This window comes from Oncorhynchus kisutch, linkage group LG27 (assembly GCF_002021735.2).
Source record: "Oncorhynchus kisutch isolate 150728-3 linkage group LG27, Okis_V2, whole genome shotgun sequence".
NCBI classification, from domain to species: domain Eukaryota; kingdom Metazoa; phylum Chordata; class Actinopteri; order Salmoniformes; family Salmonidae; genus Oncorhynchus; species Oncorhynchus kisutch.
The window spans coordinates 31,862,299-31,887,790 of record NC_034200.2 but is presented as its reverse complement, the minus strand read 5'-3'; the positions used below and the strand labels follow the sequence as shown (position 1 = coordinate 31,887,790).

The 25,492-nt window shown below is 40.7% G+C and overlaps 1 protein-coding gene across 4 annotated transcripts; it reads right to left on the bottom strand.

Annotated features, from left to right (window-relative positions):
- Window positions 1-365: 365 nt before the first annotated feature.
- zgc:154006 (Occludin_ELL domain-containing protein) lies at window positions 366-25,475 on the bottom strand. 4 transcript variants are annotated; one of them, XM_020463352.2, is made up of 8 exons: window positions 25,082-25,473; window positions 21,965-22,734; window positions 21,420-21,581; window positions 7,755-7,909; window positions 2,832-3,062; window positions 2,401-2,572; window positions 1,118-1,159; window positions 366-857 (listed from the first exon to the last, which is right to left on the bottom strand). In XM_020463352.2, exons 2-8 carry the CDS (start codon window positions 22,712-22,714, stop codon window positions 756-758), a joined length of 1,614 nt encoding a protein of 537 aa, XP_020318941.1. In that variant the 5' UTR covers window positions 22,715-22,734; window positions 25,082-25,473; the 3' UTR covers window positions 366-755. The 4 variants fall into 4 exon arrangements, with proteins under 4 accessions (XP_020318941.1, XP_020318942.1, XP_020318946.1 ...); XM_020463353.2 differs by lacking the exon at window positions 25,082-25,473 and adding an exon at window positions 23,086-23,262; XM_020463357.2 differs by lacking the exon at window positions 2,832-3,062 and having other exon boundaries at window positions 25,082-25,475.
- Window positions 25,476-25,492: the final 17 nt, after the last annotated feature.

The following is a 25,492-nucleotide window of genomic DNA, read 5'->3' as shown; positions in this document are numbered from 1 at the left end:
AAATTGCTACTGTAAAGTACAAACCCTTAAGAGATGTAATACATTGCATTACATTTATTAATGTCTGAAAACAATGTATAAACTATGGGAAGACTAATTGATCAACAAACCTGTTGAATTTGCATCAGACTCTCTTAAAAAAAAAACTATTGTAAACATTTGTAAGAAATGTCTGGAATTAATGTACTGCATGATCACATTGCAAGACATAATATTCTACAATAATTGTATATTTCATTATAAAATATGTAAGTTGTTATTCTTCATTAAATATAGAATATTAGAATGCACACTTTTTTGTAGTTAGTAATCGGTGAAAACATACTTTTGCAATGTTACACAGAAGCAGACAAAAGAGGCAAGAACAGATCAGTACAACATTTATAAAACAACAAAACAGACAAAAATGACACAGGAATATTGCATCTCTTACAAAGCATAAGAATCCATAGTAAAAATGTAACAGAATGAATCACGAAAATGTCTCAATCATGCCCTTACAACAAACCTTCACCTCAAGCCAAAGGTTTCCCTTCACATACATGTTTAATCTACTTATTGTAAGTCATTTTCCCAGAAAGAACCATTCAACTGTTGCCTTTTGAACCTGTCTGAAGCGGCATCAGTCAAAGTTCACCATCAAACAATATCCCATAAGAGCATGTGTTGGTGTCTTTTGTGGAGTCCTGCTGGACTGGTACCATGTCGTCTGCTGTATGGAGTAGTTGTGGATGGTACAGCAGACCCAGGCTGCTTCAACAAAGGCCATTGTCATAGTTCTTCACTAGGTGCTTGATGTGGAATAGGTTCTGTCTCAGGTCTTTGCTTCGCTGCTTCTTGGCTTGATAGTCTGCTGTCTGCAGAGGAGAAATAACACACTACAGACCTTAGATATCAGACATTTACAATGATATATCAATTGGTCAAGATACAGTCAGTGAATAATATCATTACATAATACACATTATATAATATATTCAATTATAATATATTTATAAATGACATATTATTAAGTGAATATCTCCCAAAATGAAATAATTGTTCCTAAAAGAAATGGAGAAAGCAGACATTTGGGAGGAATTATTGATGAACAGTAACTTGAGCGATTATAACTCACCCGCTTCAGGCCCTTGAGAAGGTTGTATTCATCAGCTACTCCCTAAGATATAAAGGATAACTCTCAAAAACATTACTGCTCAAAGGGGGGTTATTCATCAGCTACTCCCTAAGATATAAAGGATAACTCTCAAACATTACTGCTCAAAGGGGGTTATTCATCAGCTACTCCCTAAGATATAAAGGATAACTCTCAAAAACATTACTGCTCAAAGGGGGGTTATTCATCAGCTACTCCCTAAGATATAAAGGATAACTCTCAAACATTACTGCTCAAAGGGGGTTATTCATCAGCTACTCCCTAAGATATAAAGGATAACTCTCAAAAACATTACTGCTCAAAGGGGGTTATTCATCAGCTACTCCCTAAGATATAAAGGATAACTCTCAAAAACATTACTGCTCAAAGGGGGTTATTCATCAGCTACTCCCTAAGATATAAAGGATAACTCTCAAAAACATTACTGCTCAAAGGGGGGTTATTCATCAGCTACTCCCTAAGATATAAAGGATAACTCTCAAACATTACTGCTCAAAGGGGGTTATTCATCAGCTACTCCCTAAGATATAAAGGATAACTCTCAAAAACATTACTGCTCAAAGGGGGTTATTCATCAGCTACTCCCTAAGATATAAAGGATAACTCTCAAACATTACTGCTCAAAGGGGGTTATTCATCAGCTACTCCCTAAGATATAAAGGATAACTCTCAAACATTACTGCTCAAAGGGGGTTATTCATTAAAGTCAGTTTATGCGCAACAATGAGGCAAACACACAAATTCCTTTTCCAACTCGAGGCTAGTTGCCACCGCATTTCCAACTAAACCTCTTTTATTATTTGCGTATCATTTAACTGATTCATTCAGCTAAAGAGCAAAGGTTCAAATACCACCTACTCCTTAGTAGTACAAATTTGAGGTGAAATTATCGAATGCTTGACTCCTTTTACTGGGAGAGCCGAGTCTTCCCCTTCATCTGATTTTGTTCTCAAAAGTAGTTATAAATGTATTTCTTTAAAGTCAGCTTTTGTGTGTGTGTGTGTGTGTGTGTGTGTGTGTGTGTGTGTGTGTGTGTGTGTGTGTGTGTGTGTGTGTGTGTGTGTGTGTGTGTGCTGTAATGGTGCTTGTTTCAATGAATTAGCAAAACTTAAATTATGAGATAATAACGATGTAGTTGAAAATTATACATTTCTACGCGAAATATCAGGAGAATATTATAACGTAAAGAAAACACAGCCATATTGTTTTTTGCCAGAAAATGTAACAGCATATGTTTCCTTTACCTGGTACTTCGCAGTCCCCTCCTCCAGGGTATCCAGCTCTCGGCTCAGCTTGTGCATCTGTTCACTGATGTCATCCATCTCGGCACACAGGCTTTTGTAGCTCGCCAGGTCGGAGTCAAACTCTTTCTTATACTGTCGCCGTTGCCTGTCTGATGTTATCTCAGGGTACATGCTGAAGAGACACATTACACAGGAATAAAGGAGACACAGGTCATTCCATTTAGATCAGTGCTGCAATTTTATTGAACACTTTCTTGAATGTAGAGAGCTTTGGAACAAAATGGCTTTCTGTCATGCTTTCCCACTAGCATATCTGACACAGCACACACAGCAGATAACGGTTGGATACTGTCTGTTTTAATGTTTAATCTATCACGCCATCCCTCGTTCCATCCATTCATCCATCCATCTTCTCAACAAATACAGCCCACCTATGCATGTGGTCACTTTGGTCTTGGTCCAGTTCATTACCAGTATCCCCACCAGTGGTGTAGCCGGTCTCACACTGGGTCTCCTCCTGGGAAGGGGGGGTAGGATCCCGTTCCCTTTCCCTGTGAATGGGGTACTTCTTCAGGCTCTCTGCCTCCACAGAGGGGCTGGAGCTGACCCTGGTGTGCCGGTACAGGGGCTCAGGCACACGCCCATTGGTGTTGTTATAGTAACTGGAGATAATATCAAACTGTCAATAAAGCTAGTTAACCTTTATAACTACATGATTACATTATGGTGTTATTCTTTGGACCATTCAGTCAATACTGCATGAACACTGGGAAAATAATTTGTCTGTATTGACAGCAAAGCAGAAGTTGAAGGTGGCAAATTGATAACCAGCAGGCAGAAAAAAATCTAATTTTAATAAAAAATAATTTATTCATTTTCAAACTGTTATGAACTATTTTTTAAAATCATTTTCCTGTGTCTAACCAGGCTTTACAGCCGGGGGTGAGTAGTGTGAGTAGTAGGGTTCTGGTAATATTATTGTTACCAATAACAATACTGTGACTATTTATTGTTATGGTGGTGTCGGATGCCCCGAGTGGCACAGCGGTCTAATGCACTGCACCTCAGTGCTAGAGGCGTCACTACAGACCCTGGTTCGATTCCAGGCTGTATCACAACCAGCCGTGATTGGGAGTCCCATAGAGCGGCACACAATTGGCCCAGTGTCGTCCAGGTTAGGGTTTGGCCAGGGTAGGCCGTTATTGTAAATAAGAATTTGTTCTAAACTGACTTGCCCAGTTAAATAAAGGTTAAGTTAAAAATTAAAATAAATTAACGCAGAACTGCGTTGAAGTCATCAAATCAGTGAGCAGCTGCTCTTGATCACGAAGCCACACCCGTCCCCCTCATGTTAGAAGATCAGAACGAGAAAGTGTAGGCTATATAGACATAATTACGCTAAAATTGAAAATAATTAAAGAAAATAATGAGGATTTTGTTAGCCTAATTGAGGTATAGATTATATCTCACATTCCAGTACTCAAACATGTAAACAAGGCTGCATGGGATTTCTCTTAATGCACTCCGTACAGCCAATGGCAATGCCCACTTTAGGTATAATACCAGGAGCCGCTTGTGGATTTGACAGCTCTAACACAGTTCCACCTCCGACATCGCCAAAACAACCGCTATGCAGATGTTGGCTAAAGCAGATCTGATTGAATACAGCCCTAAGACTATTCAGCCTAGGTCAAAACTATTCACTCTACATCAAGACTATTCACTCTAGGTCAAAACTATTCACTCTACGTCGAGACTATTCACTCTAGGTCGAGACTATTCACTCTACATCAAGACTATTCACTCTACATCAAGACTATTCACTCTAGGTCGAGACTATTCACTCTACATCGAGACTATTCACTCTACATCGAGACTATTCACTCTAGGTCGAGACTATTCACTCTACATCAAGACTATTCACTCTAGGTCGAGGCTATTCACTCTAGATCAAGACTATTCACTCTACATCAAGACTATTCACTCTACATCAAGACTATTCACTCTACATCAAGACTATTCACTCTACATCAAGACTATTCACTCTACATCAAGACTATTCACTCTACATCAAGACTATTCACTCTACATCAAGACTATTCACTCTAGGTCAAAACTATTCACTCTAGGTCAAAACTATTCACTCTAGGTCAAAACTATTCACTCTACATCAAGACTATTCACTCTACATCAAGACTATTCACTCTACATTAAGACTTTTCACTCTACATTAAGACTATTCACTCTAGGTCAAAACTATTCACTCTACATCAAGACTATTCACTCTACATCAAGACTATTCACTCTACATCAAGACTATTCACTCTAGGTCAAAACTATTCACTCTACATCAAGACTATTCACTCTAGGTCAAAACTATTCACTCTACATCAAGATTATTCACTCTACGTCGAGACTATTCACTCTACATCAAGACTATTCACTCTACATCAAGACTATTCACTCTACATCAAGACTATTCACTCTAGGTCGAGACTATTAACTCTAGGTCGAGACTATTCACTCTACATCAAAACTATTCACTCTAGGTCGAGACTATTCACTCTAGGTCGAGACTATTCACTATAGGTCGGGACTATTCACTCTACATCAAGACTATTCACTCTAGGTCGAGACTATTCACTCTAGGTCGAGACTATTCAGCCTAGGTCAAAACTATTCACTCTACATCAACACTATTCACTCTAGGTCGAGACTATTCACTCTAGGTCGAGACTATTCACTCTACATCAAGACTATTCACTCTACATCAAGACTATTCACTCTAGGTCAAGACTATTCACTCTAGGTCGAGACTATTCAGCCTAGGTCAAAACTATTCAGCCTAGGTCAAAACTATTCACTCTACATCAAGACTATTCACTCTAGGTTGAGACTATTCACTCTAGGTCGAGACTATTCACTCTAGGTCGAGACTATTCACTCTAGGTCGAGACTATTCACTCTAGGTCGTGACTATTCACTCCAGGCAGAGACTATGGGAACTCACTATGGGTCAAGGTGTCACGCCCTGGTCTTAGTATTTTGTGTTTATATATTTATTTGGTCAGGCCAGGGTGTGACATGGGTTTATTTTGTGTTGTGTTTTGGTATTTAGTAGGTTTTAGTAGGTATTGGGATTGTGGCTGAGTAGGGGTGTCTAGCATAGTCTATGGCTGCCTGAGGCGGTTCTCAATCAGAGTCAGGTGATTCTCGTTGTCTCTGATTGGGAACCATATTTAGGTAGCCTGGGTTTCACTGAGTGTTTTGTGGGTGATTGTTCATGTCTCAGTGTGTTTGTATTCACCAGATAGGCTGTATAGGTTTTCACGTTCCGTTTTTGTATTTGTCATTAAACATGTATCGAACTAACCATGCTGCATTTTGGTCCGACTCTCCTTCAACGGAAGAAAGCCGTAATACAAGGCTCCAGACAATCCTCTCAGACTGGCCTATTTACTTAGACTATTACATTTACAGTACCAGTCAAAAGTTTGGACACACCTACTCATTCAAGGGTTTTTATTTATTTTTTACTATTTTCTACATTGAGGATTAATAGTGAATACATCAAATCTATGAAATAACACATATGGAATCATGTAGTAACCAAAAAAGCGTTAAACAAATCAAAATATATTTCATATTTGAGATTCTTCAAAGTAGCCACCCTTTGCCTTGATGACAGCTTTGCACACTCTTGGCATTCTCTCAACCAGCTTCATGAGGTAGTCACCTGGAATGCATTTCAATTAACAGGTGTGCCTTGTTAAAAGTTTATTTGTTTCTTAATGCGTTTGAGCCAATCAGTTGTGTTGTAACAAGGTAGGGGTGGTATACAGAAGATAGCCCTATTTGGTAAAATACCAAGTCATATTATGGCAAGAACAGCTCAAATAAGCAAAGAGAAATGACAATCCATCATTACTTTAAGACATGAAGGTCAGTCAATCTGGAAAATTTCAAGAACTTTGAAAGTCACAAAAACCATCAAGCGCTATGATGAAACTGGCTCTCATGAGGACCGCCACAGGAAAGGATGACCCAGAGTTACCTCTGCTGCAGAGGATAAATTCATTAGATTACTATCACGCTTGAAGGTAAGACCCAGATGCAGACTGTGTGTAAGATGCAGATGGGTGTAAAGGTACAGGACAGCAGGCAGGGTCAGGTCAGGCACAACGGTCAACCAGAAAACTCGTAAACAGGAGCAAGAAAAAAGGTGGGAGCAGGGAAACAAGATACTGGTAGGTTCAACAAACAAAACAAACTGGCAACAGATAAACAGAGAACACAGGTATAAATACACAGGGGATAATGGGGAAGATGGGTGACACCTGGAGGGGGTGGAGACAAGCACAAAGACAGGTGAAACAGATCAGGGCATGACAATTACCAGCCTCAGAAATTGCAGCCCAAGTAAATGCTTCACAGAGTTACAGTAAACGACACCTCAGCATCAAATGTTCAGAGGAGATTGCGTGAATCAGGCCTTCACTGTCCAATTGCTGCAAAGAAACCACTACTTAAGGACACCAATAATAAGAAGAGACTTGCTTGGGCCAAGAAACACGAGCAATGGACATTAGACAGGTGGAAATCTGTCCTTTGGTCTGATGAGTCCAAATTTGAGATGTTTGATTCCAACCACCGTGTCTTTGTGAGACGCAGAGTACGTGAACGGATGATCTCCGCATGTGTGGTTCCCACCATGAAGCATGGAGGAGGAGGTGTGATGGTGCTTTGCTGGTGACAGTCTGTGATTTATTTAGAATTCAAGGCATATTTAACCAGCATGACTACCACAGCATTCTGCAGCAATATACCATCTCATCTGGTTTATGCTTAGTGAGTCTAGCATTTGTTTTTCAACAGGACAATGACCAAAAACACACCTCCAGGCTGTGTAAGGGCTATTTGACCAAGAAGGAGAGTGATGGAGTGCTGCATCAGATTACCTAGCCTCCACAATCACCCGACCTCAACCCAATTGAGATAGTTTGGGATGAGTTGGACCGCAGTGTGAGGTAAAAGCAGACAACAAGTGCTCAGAAAATGTGGGAACTCCTTCAAGACAGTTGGAAAAGCATTCCTCCTGAAGCTGGTTGAGAGAATGTGTGCAAAGTGTGCAAAGCTGCCATCAAGGCAAAGGGTGGCTACTTTGAAGAATCTAAAATCTAAAATATATTTTAATTTGTTTAACACTTTTTTGGTTACCACAAGATTCCATGTGTTATTCTATAGTTATGTCTTCACTATTAATCTACAATGTAGAAAATAGTAAAAATAAAGAAAAACCCTTGAATGAGTAGGTATGTCCAAACTCTTAGACAATATCAAACCCTATGACTCACACATTGCCATTGTAGGTCTCCTCACTGTAGATGCTGACTGTTCCGGCTCCGTCTGAGACAACACTGTTCTCTGTCCTGAGGTCAGGGACGGTCTTCTCTGATAAGATCACAGTAGGGGCCCGCTGAGTGCTCTGCCCCTCTGCAACATAGTCCACCTGAAACAATGTAACAACATTGCTATTAGCCTAAATATTTCATATGGATATTGGTATGATAGTGCTTTTGAGGGTGTTTTGCGGTGTCCTGCCTCGAACACTATGAACCAGAAAGTCTCAAGCATCTTAACCAGAATGTCCTTGACATTCTCATAATTATACCGGTCTTACCCTGTAGACCACTTATACTACCTACACTATATACAGTGGCTTGCGAAAGTATTCACCCCCCTTGGCATTTGTTCTATTTTGTTGCCTTACAACCTAGTTAAAATGGATTTTTGGGGGTTTGTATCATTTGATTTACACAACATGCCTGCCACTTTGAAGTTGCAAAATATTTTTTATTGTGAAACAAACAAGAAATAAGACAAAAAAATTAAGACTTGAGTGTGCATAACTATTCACCCTCCCCCCAAAGTCAATACTTTGTAGATCCACCTTTTGCAGCAATTACAGCTGCGTGTCTATTGGGATATGTCTCTATAAGCTTGGCACATCTAGCCACTAGGATTTTGCCCGTTCTTCAAGGCAAAACTGCTCCAGCTCCTTCAAGTTGGATGGTTTCTGCTGGTGTACTGCAATCTTAAAGTCATACCACAGATTCTCAATTGGATTGAGTTCTGGGATTTGACTAGGCCATTTAAATGTTTCCTCTTAAACCACTCAAATGTTGCTTCAGCAGTATTCTTAGGGTCATTGTCCTGCTGGAAGGTGAACCTCCATCCCACTCTCAAATCGCTGGAAGATTGAAACAGGTTTTCCTCAAGTATTTCCCTGTATTTAGCGCCACCCATCAGTCCTTCAATTCTGACCAGTTTCCCAGTCCCTGCCAACGAAAAACATCCCCACAGCATGACGCTGCCACCACCATGCTTCACTGTGGATGTTGTTCTCGGGGTGGTGAGAGGTGTTGGGTTTGTGCCAGACATAGCGTTTTCCTTGATGGCCAAAAAGCTACATTTTAGTCTCATCTGACCAGAGTACCTTCTTCCATATGTTTGGTGAGTCTCCCACATCCCACATGCATTTTTTCTTTAAGCAATTGCTTTTTTTCTGTCCACTCTTCCATAAATCCCAGCCTTGTGGAGTGTACGGCTTAAAGTGGGCCTATGGACAGATACTCCAATTTCCACTGTGAAGCTTTGCAGCTTCTTCTGGGTTATCTTTGGTCTCTTTGTTGTTTCTCTGATCAATGCCCTCCTTGCCTGGTCCGTGAGTTTTGGTGGGCGGCCCTCTCTTGGCAGGTTTATTGTGGTGCCATATTCTTTCCATTTTTTAATAATGGATTTAATGGTACTCCGTGGGATGTTCAAAGTTTCGGATATTTTTTTATAACCCAACCCTGATATGTACGACACTTGGCATCGCGTATGGTGATCTTAGGCTTGTGTGCGGCTGTTCTGCCATGGAAACCCATTTTATGAAGCTCCCAACGAATAATTATTGTGCTGACGTTGCTTCCAGGGCAGTTTGGAAGTCGGTAGTGAGTGTTGCAACTGAGGACAGACGATTTTTACGCACTTCAGCACTAGGCGGTCCCGTTCTGTGAGCTTGTGTGACCTACCAGTTCACGGCTGAGCTGTTGTTGCTCCTAGACTGTTCAACTACACAACCCTGATCTGTACTTCTCCACAACTTTGTCCTTGACCTGTTTGGAGAGCTCCTTGGTCTTCATAGTGCCGCTTGCTTGGTGGTGTCCCTTGCTTAGTGGTGTTGCAGACTCTGGGGCCTTTCAGAACAGGTGTATATATACTGAGATCATGTGACAGATCATGTGACACTGAGATTGCACACAGGTGAACTTTATTTAACTAATTATGTGACTTTATTTAGGGGCTTCATAGCAAAGGGGGTGAATACATATGCACGTACCACTTTTCAATTTTTTAGAATTTTTTTAAACAAGTAATTTTTTTCATTTCAACAATTTTGACTATTTTGTGTTATGTCCATTACATGAAATCCAAATAAAAATCCATTTAAATTACAGGTTTTAATGCAACAAAATAGGAAAAACGCTAAGGGGGTGAATACTTTCGCAACGCACTGTATACAGCAGTATGTTTACACCCTTTCAAATCAGTTGATTAGGCTATTTCAACCACACCAGTTGCTGACAGGTGTATAAAAATGAGCACACAGCCATGCAATCTCCATAGACAAACATTGGCAGTAGAATGGCTTTACTGAAGCACTCAGTGACATTCAACGTGGCACCGTCGTAGAAACACGTTCTCTAGAGTGATGACTCACGCTTCACCATCTGGCAGTCCGACGGACAAATCTGGGTTTGGCAGATGCCAGTAGAATGCTACCTGCCCGAATGTATAGTACCAACTATAAAGTTTGGTGAAAAAGGAATTGTGGTCTGGGGCTGTTTTTCATGGTTCGGGCTATGCCCCTTAGTTCCAGTGAAGGGAGATCTCTCAACATCACTAATGCTCTTGTGGCTGAATGGAAGCAAGTCCCTGCAGCAATGTTCCAACATCTATGGGAAAGACCTCCCAGAAGAGTGGAGGCTGTTATAGCAGCAAAGGTGGGACCAACTCCATATTAATGCCCATAATTTTGGAATGAGATTTTTGACGAGCAGGTGTCCACATACTTTTGGTCATGTAGTGTTTATTCAATTGATGAAGTTCTGTCCTTGATCTGTTCTTGTGTATTAAGGATCTGTATTGTGTCATGTTTCATGTTTTGTGTGAACCCCCAAAAGACTAGCTAACAAATACAACAGGACTTTCTGGGAACACTTTTTTGAACCACCAGTGTATCATGCATTATAGACGGTGCCTTCTAATTGTTATGAGCAGTCATAACAGCCCATTGTCAAGGCTCTTAGATAGAAAACCTTTAATGCATTCATAAAGGCTGCAAATGTATTCATAATACACACCATAGTTGTCCTCGGATGGAATAACCCAACATCAAGCTCTTCCAGCAATGACCTACAACATCATTAGGAGCAGATAGACTGAACAGTCTGTGACATGGATCAGATGGGCAGCCGTCATCATTGTTCCCAGCTGGAATACGTGTATAACCTCAAAGGCACTGTCTAGCGAAATCCCCGCACAGTCAGCAAGTAGTAGTCATTTAAAAAGAATAATAATATGGTTTATTTTAATATAACCACAATGTTCTTTCAACATGGGGCTAATTCATTTTTTAAAACTAAAATGAACAAAATAATAAGCTCATTTCTGTGAAATGAAGCGATACTATTGCGCCTTGCAGACAGATTGATTAAGAAGCGTACACTGTAGAGGTTTGCAGCAACACCAAGGCAACTCAATGCTTTAATACATTATACATGACATTTGCATTATATATGCTTCCCTGCAAGGCAAGCAGCTCATTGCAATGAGGGTGCATCGGGTTAGCACTACACAAGAAGCTGCCAGATACTTGGGATAAGATATAGGCCACTGTGGAATAATTGATTGCGAATACATTTTCTAACAGTTTGAGATCTATAGCACGAGATGTAATACATTCTAGCAGAGAAAATGGAGGAAGTGGGGCTACTACGGAGTAAATTAATTACTGCTATACATGTGGGTACCAGAGTGAAGAGCCTATCACTATCAGTGCTCTGATCGCACTGATATTCTCACTGTCTATAATAACTCAACGTAATGAACTCTCCAGGGACCCAGACAGGTCATGTATGAAACCAGCTCCTCACAGGAAGCCAATACTGTATGCTCTATTACGAGGTTATAATATTTTAGTGAATTGTTTGCACTAGGAAATATCATTTCTGAATAAGGGAATGCAAATATATTTGCTAAATCATATTTCTTTTTGGATTTATGTTTTACAAGCTGTCTAATTGCTCTTTCAATGCAATGTTTTTGTGATAAACTAAAAAAACATGTCCAAATGGCCAATGTGTGCCATATACCTGCTTAAACAACTCAGGGCCTGGATTGGCCCGAAACCATTTTGAGTAAATACATACAGTGCCTTGCGAAAGTATTCGGCCCCCTTGAACTTTGCGACCTTTTGCCACATTTTAGGCTTCAAACATAAAGATATAAAACTGTATTTTATATCTTTATGAATCAACAACAAGTGGGACACAATCATGAAGTGCAACGACATTTATTGGATATTTCAAAACTTTTTAACAAATCACAAACTGAAAAATTGGGCGTGCAAAATTATTCAGCCCCCTTAAGTTAATACTTTGTAGCGCCCCCTTTTGCTGCGATTACAGCTGTAAGTCGCTTGGGGTATGTCTCTATCAGTTTTGCACATCGAGAGACTGAAATGTTTTCCCATTCCTCCTTGCAAAACAGCGCGAGCTCAGTGAGGTTGGATGGAGAGCATTTGTGAACAGCAGTTTTCAGTTCTTTCCACAGATTCTCGATTGGATTCAGGTCTGGACTTTGACTTGGCCATTCTAACACCTGGATATGTTTATTTTTGAACCATTCCATTGTAGATTTTGCTTTATGTTTTGTATCATTGTCTTGTTGGAAGACAAATCTCCGTCCCAGTCTCAGGTCTTTTGCAGACTCCATCAGGTTTTCTTCCAGAATGGTCCTGTATTTGGCTCCATCCATCTTCCCATCAATTTTAACCATCTTCCCTGTCCCTGCTGAAGAAAAGCAGGCCCAAACCATGATGCTGCCACCACCATGTTTGACAGTGGGGATGGTATGTTCAGGGTGATGAGCTGTGTTGCTTTTACGCCAAACATAACGTTTTGCATTGTTGCCAAAAAGTTCAATTTTGGTTTCATCTGACCAGAGCACCTTCTTCCACATGTTTGGTGTGTCTCCCAGGTGGCTTGTGGCAAACTTTAAATGACACTTTTTATGGATATCTTTAAGAAATGGCTTTCTTCTTGCCACTCTTCCATAAAGGCCAGATTTGTTGTTGACTGATTGTTGTCCTATGGACAGAGTCTCCCACCTCAGCTGTAGATCTCTGCAGTTCATCCAGAGTGATCATGGGCCTCTTGGCTGCATCTCTGATCAGTCTTCTCCTTGTATGAGCTGAAAGTTTAGAGGGACGGCCAGGTCTTGGTAGATTTGCAGTGGTCTGATACTCCTTCCATTTCAATATTATCACTTGCACAGTGCTCCTTGGGATGTTTAAAGCTTGGGAAATCTTTTTGTATCCAAATCCGGCTTTAAACCTCTTCACAACAGTATCTCGGACCTGCCTGGTGTGTTCCTTGTTCTTCATGATGCTCTCTGCGCTTTTAACGGACCTCTGAGACTATCACAGTGCAGGTGCATTTATACGGAGACTTGATTACACACAGGTGGATTGTATTTATCATCATTAGTCATTTAGGTCAACATTGGATCATTCAGAGATCCTCACTGAACTTCTGGAGAGAGTTTGCTGCACTGAAAGTAAAGGGGCTGAATAATTTTGCACGCCCAATTTTTCAGTTTTTGATTTGTTAAAAAAGTTTGAAATATCCAATAAATGTCGTTCCACTTCATGATTGTGTCCCACTTGTTGTTGATTCTTCACAAAAAAATACAGTTTTATATATTTATGTTTGAAGCCTGAAATGTGGCAAAAGGTCGCAAAGTTCAAGGGGGCCGAATACTTTCGCAAGGCACTGTAGTTGTGATAATAGGACCCCATGACCTTTTATGGGTCCTCACAATGCCTGTTATCACCTGGCTGGTTAATGATTAGTCTGAGTGAAACCAAGTGTGCCATAAACAAGCACCTGACAGCCAGTGAGAAGTGGTAATGTTCAAATAAACTACAGCAGAGAGGAAGTGACGAAGCGGATAACTGGGCCCCAAATCAGTGTTCTCCAGCAGGTGGAGTTTTTGTATGGAGGTCAATGAGAGATTGTCGAATTTGGTCAACAAAACATTGAATGGCTTATTTGATCAAATAGAAATGTCTTAATGATTAGGTTGTTACGAATGACCTGATATAAGTAGTACACGTGACATCCCAGCAATTTTGAGAAAAAAAACTTTATATCGGCATTGTGCCTGGTCATCATTAGTTACCACAGTGACAAAGAGAAAAAACCCTTTGTGGCAACTAGTGGAAACCATTCACTGTTAAAATAGAAATACTCAAAACACCATCATTGTACAGTAAAACCATGAAAAGTAGTGCACCTAAGGTGAGATCTTGTGTTTGTATAAGGGCACAAGGCGAGACTTAGATGCAAACATGGTTTGTCTTTGACATTTATTAATTAATCCAAAAGGTGGTAGGCAAGAGGTCAAAACCAGTTCAGGTAAAAGGTCAAATCCAGTTCAGAGTCCAGGAGATAGAGAGTGGTAGGCAGGCTCGAGGTCAGGGCAGGCAGAATGGTCAGGCAGGCGGGTACGGAGTCCAGAAAACAGGCAAGGGTCAAAACCGGGAGGACTATCAAAAGAGAATAGAAGCAGGAGTATGGAAAAACTCGCTGGTTGACTTGAAAGACATACAAGACGAACTGGCACAGAGAGACAGGGATAAACACAGGGATAAATACACCAGGGAAAATAAGCGACATCTGGAGGGGGTGGAGACAATCACAGGGACAGGTGGAACAGATCAGGGTGTGACAGTTTGAATGTAAACCCATTCACTTTTTCCACATTTTGTTACGTTACAGCCTTATTCTAAAACGGATAAAATTATTTGTTTTCCTCACCAATCTACACACAGTACCCCATAAAGACAAAGCAAATCTATTACAAATAAAAAAAACTGAAATTGAGCGCAGGTGCATTCTGTTTCTATTGATCATCCTTGAGCTGGTTCTACAACTTGATCGGAGTCCTGTGGTAAATCTGTTATAAATTCAATTGATTGGACATGATTTGGAAAGGCACACACCTGTCTATATAAAGTTCCACAGTTGACAGTGCATGTCAGAGCAAAAACCAAGCCATGAGGTCGAAGGAATTGTCCGTAGAGCTCTGAGACAGGATTGTGTCAAGGCACAAATCTGGGGAAGAGTACCAAAACATTTCTGCAGCATTGAAGGTCCCCAAGAACACATTGGCCTCCATCATTCTTAAAGGGAAGAGGTTTGGAACCAACAAGACTCTTCCTAGAGCTGGCTGCCCTGCCAAACTGAGCAATATGGGGAGAAGGTACTTGGTCAGGGAGGTGATCAAGACCCTGATGGTCACTCTGACAGAGTTCCTCTGTGGAGATGGGAGAACCTTCCAGAAGGTCAACCATATCTGCAGCACTCCACTAATCAGGCTTTTTTTGGTAGTGTGGCCAGACGGAAGCCACTCCTCATTAAAAGACACATGACAGCCCGCTGAATGCCAAGCGTCACGTCTGGAAAAAATCTGTTACCATCCCTACGGTGAAACATGGTGGTGGCAGCATCATGCAGTGGGGATGTTTTTCAGTCTCAGGGACTGGGAGACTAGTCAGGATCAAAGGAAAGATGAACGGAGCGAATAAAAACCTGCTCCAGAGCGCTCAGGACCTCAGACTGGGGCGAAGGTTCACCTTCCAACAGGACAACGACCCTAAACACACAGCCAAGACAACGCAGGAGTGGCTTTGGGACAAGTCTCTGAATGAGTGGCCCAGCTAGAGCCCATACTTGGACCCGATCGAACATCTCTGGAGAGACCTGAAAATAGCTGTGCAGCGACGCTCCCCATCCAACCTGACAGGGCTTGAGAGGATCTGCAGAGAAGAATGGGATAAACTCCCCAAATACAGGTGTGTCACGCTTGTATCACCATACCCAAGAAGACCCGAGGCTGTAATTGCAGCCAAAGGTGCTTTAACAAAGTACTGAGTAAAGTCTGAATACTTCAAATTTTTCATATTTTTTATTCCGATACATTTCCTAAAGAAATCTAAACCTGCTTTTGCTTCGTCATTATGCGTTATTGTGTGTAGATTGTTGAGGGGGGGCGAAACCATTTAATACATTTTATAATAAGGCTGTGATCTACCAATATGTGGAAAAAGTGAAGGGGTCTGAAAACTTTCTAAATGTACTGTATTTCAAAACAAGTACTCGGAGCCACCCAAAGTGGTTCTTCAGTATGAATATTTGTGTTTTGAAAACAATTGTTGGTGTTTCAGTGCATGTAAATGTTTTGGTAGACTGTCTTTCATATAATATATTTTTTTTTAAATTGCAAATGGCTTATTGCATAAATATTGATTGATTATACATTTTGATAGAATTTTCTGTCAATATTTTAATAAAACATTTAAAGAAGACACTGGGAATTGAATAATTTTCCTATGGTAGACTTTGGCACTGATTATAGGCTACAGTTGCCAGGGAACTTTGTGAGATTATAAATAATTATACAATCAAAATGTTTAGGGCTATGTAAGTTATAGCGGAAGTAACAAAGTCAAATAAAATGTTATTGGTCGCAATCACATATTTAGCCGATGTTATTGCGGGTGTAGAGAAATGCTTGTGTTCCTAGCTCCAATAGTGCAGTAATATCTAACAATACACACATCTAAAAGTAACATAACATGCATAAAGTGAGCCTTCATCGCTGGTAATCATGTGAGGAAAGTGGATGTGAACCCAGGTCCCCTGCTTGTCAAAACACTGCCGTAGGCAACTCAGCCAGTCATCAGAAGGAACCGGTTGTGCTGAACCACCTGTGTTACACTGATCACATGGAGCCTGATTCAGGCTTAACATGGACTGAATAAAACATTTACTGAAGTCCCAAGTGCACGTTAAATCAACTCATCTCAAGTCTGAATAGGGCCTAAGGAGAATGTTTTTTGGTGAAATTCCACCTTTATTTCATTCATACCTTCATATCAGAAGACGAATGTTTAGATTAAAGGCAAAATGTGAACTTCAAACATTGTGCTTCTGTAGTGTTCAGAATTCCCCCAGTCTGAAGCATAGGGAGGGAGGGCAATCAAAACTCTATGGTCAAGTATAAAAATAGGCAAGTTTGCAGGCACCTTCCCTGTATTTGGATCCTTCACAAACTCCGACAGGTGAGCGCAAATAAGAACATTTATTTCGTGTAGCATTTTGGATGCTAATTGTCCAAGTAAAACAGCCATTTTGTTTCATTTATCTTTTTTTTTATGCTACATGTAATTAATTGACACGTCATTGTTTGCACCTTTCGTGCACTTGTTTTATATGCAAATGAAGGCCAGTTTTTGAGATAATACTGCTGGCTTGTTTGCCTACTAGCTTTATGAGTTGTATCTACTGTTTGATGTATACCCAACATGCTATATGCTACACTTAACAGCCACTGCTATTTTAGCCTGACCTAGCTTTGGCCTACTACACCACGTGTTATTTCATCCCACTTTTGACATTCATATTGTTATCTTGTTGCTATATTTGCATAGCTTAATCAAGTATTTGCTTTTTACATGTTATGTTTAATAATTGTATTCATATTGCAAATTATTAATATTATAGCATTGATAACCTAATTTTACATTCATGTACTATCATTATTGCTTGTTATTCTTTTGCTATTTCTGTCTCCCTGCAGAAAATCATACACACACGGGGAATGGACTCTACAGGTGTAGGATCTTAATTTGAGCCAGTTTGCTACAGCAGGAAAATAATCCTGCAGCAACAGCAAATGTGAATTATTTTGTGGATTATAATAGACAATTTTTTTGTAGAGTTTGATACATTTTTCATTAGGGCAAATCTGACATTTTAAAGTGTAAATTACAAACTTTAGAAGTCTTTTTAAACATAGTGTAACGATTCTCGTTGGTGGAAGGAGAGGAGGACCAAAATGCAGCGTGGTAAGGGTTCGTCATATTTTAATTTGAAAAACTGAACACTACACAAAATAACAATGAAGAGAAAACGAAACAGTTCTGCCAGGTGAACAGACACTAAACAGAAATTAAACACCCACAACCAAAATGGGGAAAACAGGCTACCTAAGTATGATTCTCAATCAGAGACAACGAACGACACCTGCATCTGATTGAGAACCATACTTGCCCAAACACATAGAAATATAACAACATAGAAAAAAGAACACAGACTACCCACCCCAACTCACGCCCTGACCAACCTAACACAAAGACATAAAAAAGGAACTAAGGCCAGAACTGTTTCGGTCGTTCTCTTTGTTATTTTTGTTATTCCCGTGTTCATTTAATAAATATGGACACATACCACGCTGCACCTTGGTCCTCTCCTTCCAACAGCCGTTACACATAGAATACACTAAAAGTTACTATTTTCTGCTGTGCAGAAGGAAAGCTCAAGAAATGTTTAACTTTTTTGTGGACACATATTTAACCCCTTATTTTTGTTGACACAAAACGACCTCCATACATCCATTTGTTTGTATGGGAAACATTCAGACGAGTCCTGTGACACTGGGTTCCATTCAGACAAGTCCTGTGATACAACGGAGAGCACCATTGTTTTCGTAAGAGTCTCCCCTTTCCATAGAGTGGAGAAGTTTGTAGGCCAGGGTTCCCCAACTTATTCAGACACCAATCTTTCTGAGCAAAAAAATATAATAAATCAACTTTTTGTGACATAAAAGACTGTGAAAACACCAGGAAATCAGCTCCAAGTGATTTTAATTGAAGAAATCTGTTCCCAAGTATTCTCACACATAATAGAGAGACACGTGATTTAAAATAAATGTGAGCAAGATTTGAAATGATTGTTTTAGTCAAACGTTATATCTGTTTGTGCTTGTTGTGGACAATTTTCAGTTGATGATCCCTGTTTTAGGCCAAAACGTTCGGACACTACAGACGTTTTCGTGAGAAGTCAGATTTTCAGTATTTCTCATGGTCTGACAAACACCACTTTAGCTTGGCCACCATCCACTGCAGATGTGGAAGGCCGACATAGGCAGATGTGGTGAATAGAAATGCAGCCCTTGAAAAAAAGTGATATCTCTATCTTAAACTGACAGATTTTGATGGAGATTGACCCATTGACGTTTGTCACAATAGACTCTGAAGGATTAACAGGTGACATCACTAAGGGGTCATAGCTATCACCTGGATTCCCTGGACAGTCTGTCATGGAAATGGCAGGTGTTTCTAATGTTTTGTATACTCAGTGTACAATAAGAGTGACTCCCATTTACAGTACTTGGAAACTCCAGAAGAAGGGATCTAATTCTGCACTAGACAGGATTCAAAACGCCATCATAGTGTTTAGGAGCTTTAGAGAGAGGAAACAACGCCAAAAGAGAAGGGATCTAATTCTGCACTAGACAGGATTCAAAACAGCATCATAGTGTTTAGGAGCTTTAGAGAGAGTAAACAACACCAAAAGAGAAGGGATCTAATTCTGCACTAGACAGGACTCAAAACAGCATCATAGTGTTTAGGAGCTTTAGAGAGAGGAAACAACGCCAAAAGAGAAGGGATTTAATTCTGCACTACACAGGACTCGAATTACCATAATAGTTTTTTCATGCCTTCCCAGGTTAGGGCTAGAGCTCTGCTACCCGATCCAAGCCCAACGGGCGCCCCAACGTTATACATCGGGTTAGGGCCAGGTAGGGCCTGTTTTTTCCTCAATAACTAGGGTACGGCAGGGCTCGGGTATCACTAAATTTATCACTAACATTTTGGAGCTGAGCCATTTGCACGTACTCTGCTGAGCAGTACAGTCATATCTAACTAAGATCATGGTGTCAGAAGTGATTAGACCTTGTTAAATATAAAACAGGAGAGATGTTCCTTTGAGTTTAGAGTTTAGACTGATCAAAAGTAGCTAACAGCTAACTGGACTCTCATGTCTCTTCCTTCATTGAGCAGAGCCAAAAGTACTTTTGAGGAGATGGGAAACTCCATTGTAATTGTATTAACACCCATTATTTACGTTGCCCATGCTACGTCAATGGGCCGCAAGGAGCATTCTGGGATAGGAAAGGAGTGAAATACATTGTTGGTTAAGGCTCGTAGCTAAGCATTTCACAGTATTTGGGCGCATGGTTAAGGCTCGTAGCTAAGCATTTCACAGTATTTGGGCACATGGTTAAGGCTCGTAGCTAAGCATTTCACAGTATTTGGGCGCATGTGATAAATTACGTTTGATTTGATTTAATTTAATTTGAATGAGAGTCAATTGGGCGCTAGCTCAAAAACCCAACATTAGCATGAATTTCGTCAACAAAAAGTACAACATTACAAATATTTTCCAAGATGTGAGATAATTAACTTACTATGTGTAATATTGTCTTGCTTTGGCATCGTGACAGTAAGGTACTTTCAAGGAAAATAGGCATGTTTCTCGACTCATACCCTAACTTTGAGAAGGGATTATGACAACGTGAACGCAATTGTTCCACGGTCTGCTGGGCGTTATACATTCCTCCATTTATTGCCCAATGGGATTCCTATCTCCTCCTTTCTCTAATATCTCTGGCAGAGCAGCCCAAGTGGAGCCATTGCTAAGTATACACAGAGCCGCCATGAGCAGAGTACATGCAGAGCGAGCTGCCTGCGCGCAGGGGGGGATAGGTTGACAGACAAAAAGGATTTCAGGTTTTCGGACAGGGCCTTAAATTTGGCAGAAGCAATCGGGCCTGGGTAGGGTTGAGTCTGAAGGCATGGGTAGGACTCAGCCGTAAAATTCATACCTGTGCAAGGCTCTAGTTAGCGCTCCCAATCTCTGGCAAGATGTTGCACAACTCTTGATTGTGTGGTGTTACATCACACCGTCATGTTTCAGAACACCTCAGGATGAATGTTTCAGTCCACCTTAAATCTGTCTCAATACACTCAGAACCATGTGTTTCAATACTCCAGCAAAGTTAGCGTTTCATCTCCTTTAAGGTGGTAGCAGCTCAGTTGCCACTAGTTTTAGTGTTACAAAGCACTTCATTTTTAGTGTTGTGCCTGGTGTTTACACGCATATACCCCCTCTCATTGGCTATAATGGTCCAACCTGACCTTGCCTCCTCCCAACTGCCTTCCATTTTTAAAGACATTTGTTTTCATTGTTAGAGAGGCCACTTGAGTATTTGGTCAATATAATGGATAATCTGTGACCACAGCCACCTACTGATCACACCACAATGCCATGTTTATTCTTGCAACCACTAAGTTGAGAGCTTTTATAAACTGGGTGGTTTGAGCCCTGAATGCTGATTGGTTGACAGCCGTGGTACATCAGACCGTATACCACAGGTATGACAAAACCGTTATTTTTACTGACCTAATTATGTTGGTAACCAGTTTATAATAGCAATAAGGCACCTCAGGGGTTTGTGGTATATGGTAAATATACCACGGCTAAGGGCTGTTCATAGGCACAACGCAACACCTCCTCGGGCCTTATTGCTTAAATATCACCATACCACAACGCAATGTTTATTCTTCCAACCACTTTCTTGAGAGCTTTGCTATTGATCTAGTTATCCAGGTGACAGGTTGGGACACAAAGGAATTCATTGTAACGCACTTGGTCAAACATGTCAACTGTTTGTGATGTAACCAACCACATTATGGATGTTCTTGGCCAACGTGAGTAGGATAGCACAACTGCAGTGAATTTCTGCCCATTTTTGTACCGCAAGAAATCAAATTGTCCACTTACCCAGTCCTGTACATCATTTCGTTCAGGTGGTCTGAGCAGAGGTCGGTCCCAGATAATGTTGGGTTTGCCGTGGCGCCAGATCTTACTGCGGGTTTTGTAGGCGTAGTATGCAGCTACACACAGTGCCACCACTACTAAGAACCCAAGCACCAACGCCACAGCCTGAAACGGAGGGTAAATTAGATGTGTCCTCATCACTACATATGATTAATTTCTTTAGGTGAATGAAAGAGTATCTATATATGATTAGCCACAATGATTGCCATTTATTACAACAGCTATCCAACTGAGAAAACAAAAAGGGTTCAAAAGTATTTCATAGCATGTTATGTAGTAGTAAACTGTTAAGGTTTATAAAGTAAAGATGTACAGTGCTCTCCGTAATTATTGGGACAGTGAAGCATTTTTTCTTCAGTCTGCACTTTAAACTTGTAGTCATTTGTTTGATTTCAAATCCAAACTTTTGGAATATAGAGCCATAAGAAGAAAAAATGCTTCACTGTTCCAATAATTACGAAGGGCATTGAAGTAAAGCTTTGACCCACCTCTTCAGGGTCCATGTAACAGTAGTGTTGAAGATACTGGTTGTACATGGGGAAACCCCCAGGGAACCCCGCTCCCACACTCCCACTCAGACTGGGGCTTCCCTGCATGTTCTGGCACATCATAAGCATGGGGTTATAGAGCATGCTCTGAGAGCTCTGCGACATGGGGTTGACACCGATCACAAACACAATGTCAATGATGCCCTGCAGCACCGCCAGGACAACGTCACAGACTAACACTACCAGGTAAAACCTCCGACCACGCATAGCAGGCGACCGAGAAAAACTCCCCACAAGAAAGCCCAGAGAAACCAGGAAGTTAATGGCTGCCATGGATATCATGGCTGACTTGGCCGAATACGGGGTCATGTAGGAGCTGGAATAGCCATAGCTGCCTCCGTAATAGCCACCAGTGCCACTGCCAACCCCCATAGACCCTGTTCCATAGCCCCCCATTCCTATTCCTGCTCCGTGCATGTCCCAGACCAACGTGGAGGCTACACAGGCAAAAATGAGGAAACACAAGATGACTGTTGCTCCTTCCATTGTTTTGACAAGCCCAGGAGCAGAGAACCATTTGTAGAAGTGTTGAGGCCTATCTTCCATATAGAATGAGTCAGGGGGAGGAGGGTAGGGGTCAAAATTGCTCCTTGGGGAGTGCACACTTCTGTGGGTGTAGAATCCATTGGAGGTAGCAGTGTAGGGAGGACTATAGATGGGTGGGTTGTCATAGTGCCGCGGCTCATACATGATTCAGAGAGAAGGGAGGCCTGCAAAACAAGACATACATTTTATTATGTCATACTAATGTACTATCATAACAAATCACATCTTATCGCAAATTATTTAAATGATATCATGATATCAAAATGACATCAAGTGCCATTACATCCCATTGAACTGACACATTGGACAGATCTGGAGTGTCTCTCTTCTCTCTGTGTGTTTGCCCAACCGACGGTATTCTCATTAGTTTTGTTGCCAACAACACTCCCTCTCTCTCAGTGAACAGCACAACTCATCAGTCCACTGCAACTCAACCCAGTGGACCTCAATAATTTAGACAGCCAGCAGCAGCAGTGTGTGCAGTGATGCGTGGTGTTTTCCACTGTGCTCTCTACCTCTCAGCTGCTTCAGTCCAGGTGTCATGTGTCCTGTCCGCATGTGATGAATATAAAAGGGGAGGGTACAATATAAGCCATGTAATGATGATAGTGACTATGCCCTCACGGTTACATCTGATTGTCACCACTGTCACGCCCTGGTCTAAGTATTTTGTGTTTTTCTTCATGTATTGGGTCAGGCCAGGGTGTGGCATGGAGTTTTTGTATTGTGGTGTGTTTTGTCTTGGGGTTTTGGTGTGTATGTATTTGGGATTGTAGCTAGTGGGGTTATCTAGCAAAGTCTATGGCTGTCTGGAGTGGTTCTCAATCAGAGGCAGGTGCTTATCGTTGTCTCTGATTGGGAACCATATTTAGGCAGCCATATTCTTTGAGTTTGTCGTGGGTGATTGTCCTTAGTGTCTTTGTTCCTGTCGCTATGTTAGTTTACACTAGTATAGGCTGTTTCGGTTTTCATTACGTTAAGTTTGTTGTTTTGTAGTGCATTTGTATTGATTCGAGTTTTACGTTTTCATTAAACATGGATCGCAATCTACACGCTGCGTTTTGGTCCGACTCTCCTTCATCACACCTAGAAAGCCGTAACAACCACTCTAACCTGAGCTATGTTTAGGTCTAGACATACACACACACACACACAGACACGTTGGTTTTACTATCCAAGTGGGGACCAAAACATTTATTCCCATTCAAACTACTATTTTCCCTAACCTTAACCCTAACCTTAAACCCAAACCCCTAATCCTAACCCTAATTCTAACCCTAACCCTATACCTAACCCCTATGCCTAAAATAGCATTTTTCCTTTTGGGGACAGTGAAATGTCTCCACTTGCAAAATGTTCCTTATTTGACTATCCTTGTGAGAACTTTTGGAACTCAAAAGGATAGTAAAGTTAGAACACACATCTGTGGTCTCTGATAGGCAGGATACAGTAAATAATTCAAGAGCTGAACTCATGAAAGGCTGACAGGCATCAAAGCAAGCAAGTTCAAGGCTTCAGTCATACAAAATACACGATACTGCTATAGTCACTGGCCACAGTCCATATCCTGTATGAAATTATTATTAGTAATGGTGAAAACTAATTAAAACATGTTTTTGCATACAATTCTAAAAATAGGCCTGCACACCACAGTAAAAGCACAAGAATATTTGCCCAACCAACAAACATGCAGGCCTATAAATATAAATATGAAGGTCTAGTTTATTTTGCCTCTTGTGTAGCATGATCTCCAAAAGGCCTTAAAGTTGGTGGATTTGGTGCCTTTAGGACAGGGATGGTCAACTACTGATGGATGTGGGGGCCACCATTTCAGTGGTGGGATAAGACTGTAACTACCAATTGGGTATCACGAAAAAGTGGTAAAAAGTACAAAATAAAGAATAAATTAAAAATATAAGTCAGCTGACATAACAAGAGATAAACTTGAAATTGCACCTTGTGTATTGTACAGTTGAGATGGTTGAGAGTTGAATAGTAGAATACACAAAGGTGCAATTTCTACAAAACAAAAACTATGTATTTTATTTTTGGGGGGGGAAAGGATATGTGGGCCTACATATATTGTCCATCCATACTCTAGAGCGATTCAGGCTGATGTTCGTTTTACATGATTGTGTTTGCTTTTCATGTACTGTGTAAATGATGTGTAATAGATATCTAGTGTAATTGTTGTTTGTTGATGTGTTGTTTATTAATGTGTTAGACAGGTCGTCATTGTAAATAAATAACCATTTGTTCTTAATTTACTTACCTGTATAAATAACGGTGAAATAATATAAATTAACAAGCGAAAGACTAAAACAACGCAACCCGTAAACGTTTAGCAGCTTTTCTGCTCACACAAACAAAAAAACAAAGAATTGTATCCTATGTGCTACTTTAATTTTCCACGGTTTATCAGATGGAGTCACTACATTACATTTCAAATTCCGTGTCACCAACACAGCCTGTCAAACATAATTGTAGTACCAACTGATAACGTTCACTTACCTGAAACGTCTTTAGGCTAATGTTATTGAAAAACGGTCATTGTGCAAAAAAAAAGGTTTAACATTACATCTATTATCACTTCGAATATAGGCCTATTTTTCGAAGCTTTTTAACGCATGTAGGCTACATCTCCTGAAACTATTAAAAGGTGTGCACTGCCTGTTCTCTTGGCTGCTCCAATGCGCATGGCGGTGCGCAAGGATCTCAACCAGTCTATGGTCTCAACACAGTAGACTTTTCAAAAACTATCGCGCTCTCCTTCAAAATGTGGAGACTGGAGGGAGAGAGCCTACTTTAAACTGGATGTCACTTATCACGTTTTTCCAGATCAGTAATATGAAGGTGGAGGAGAGATACAACACATCTGGAAGAATGTGCATCTGCTGTATAGGCTTACCTGCAAAACCTTTG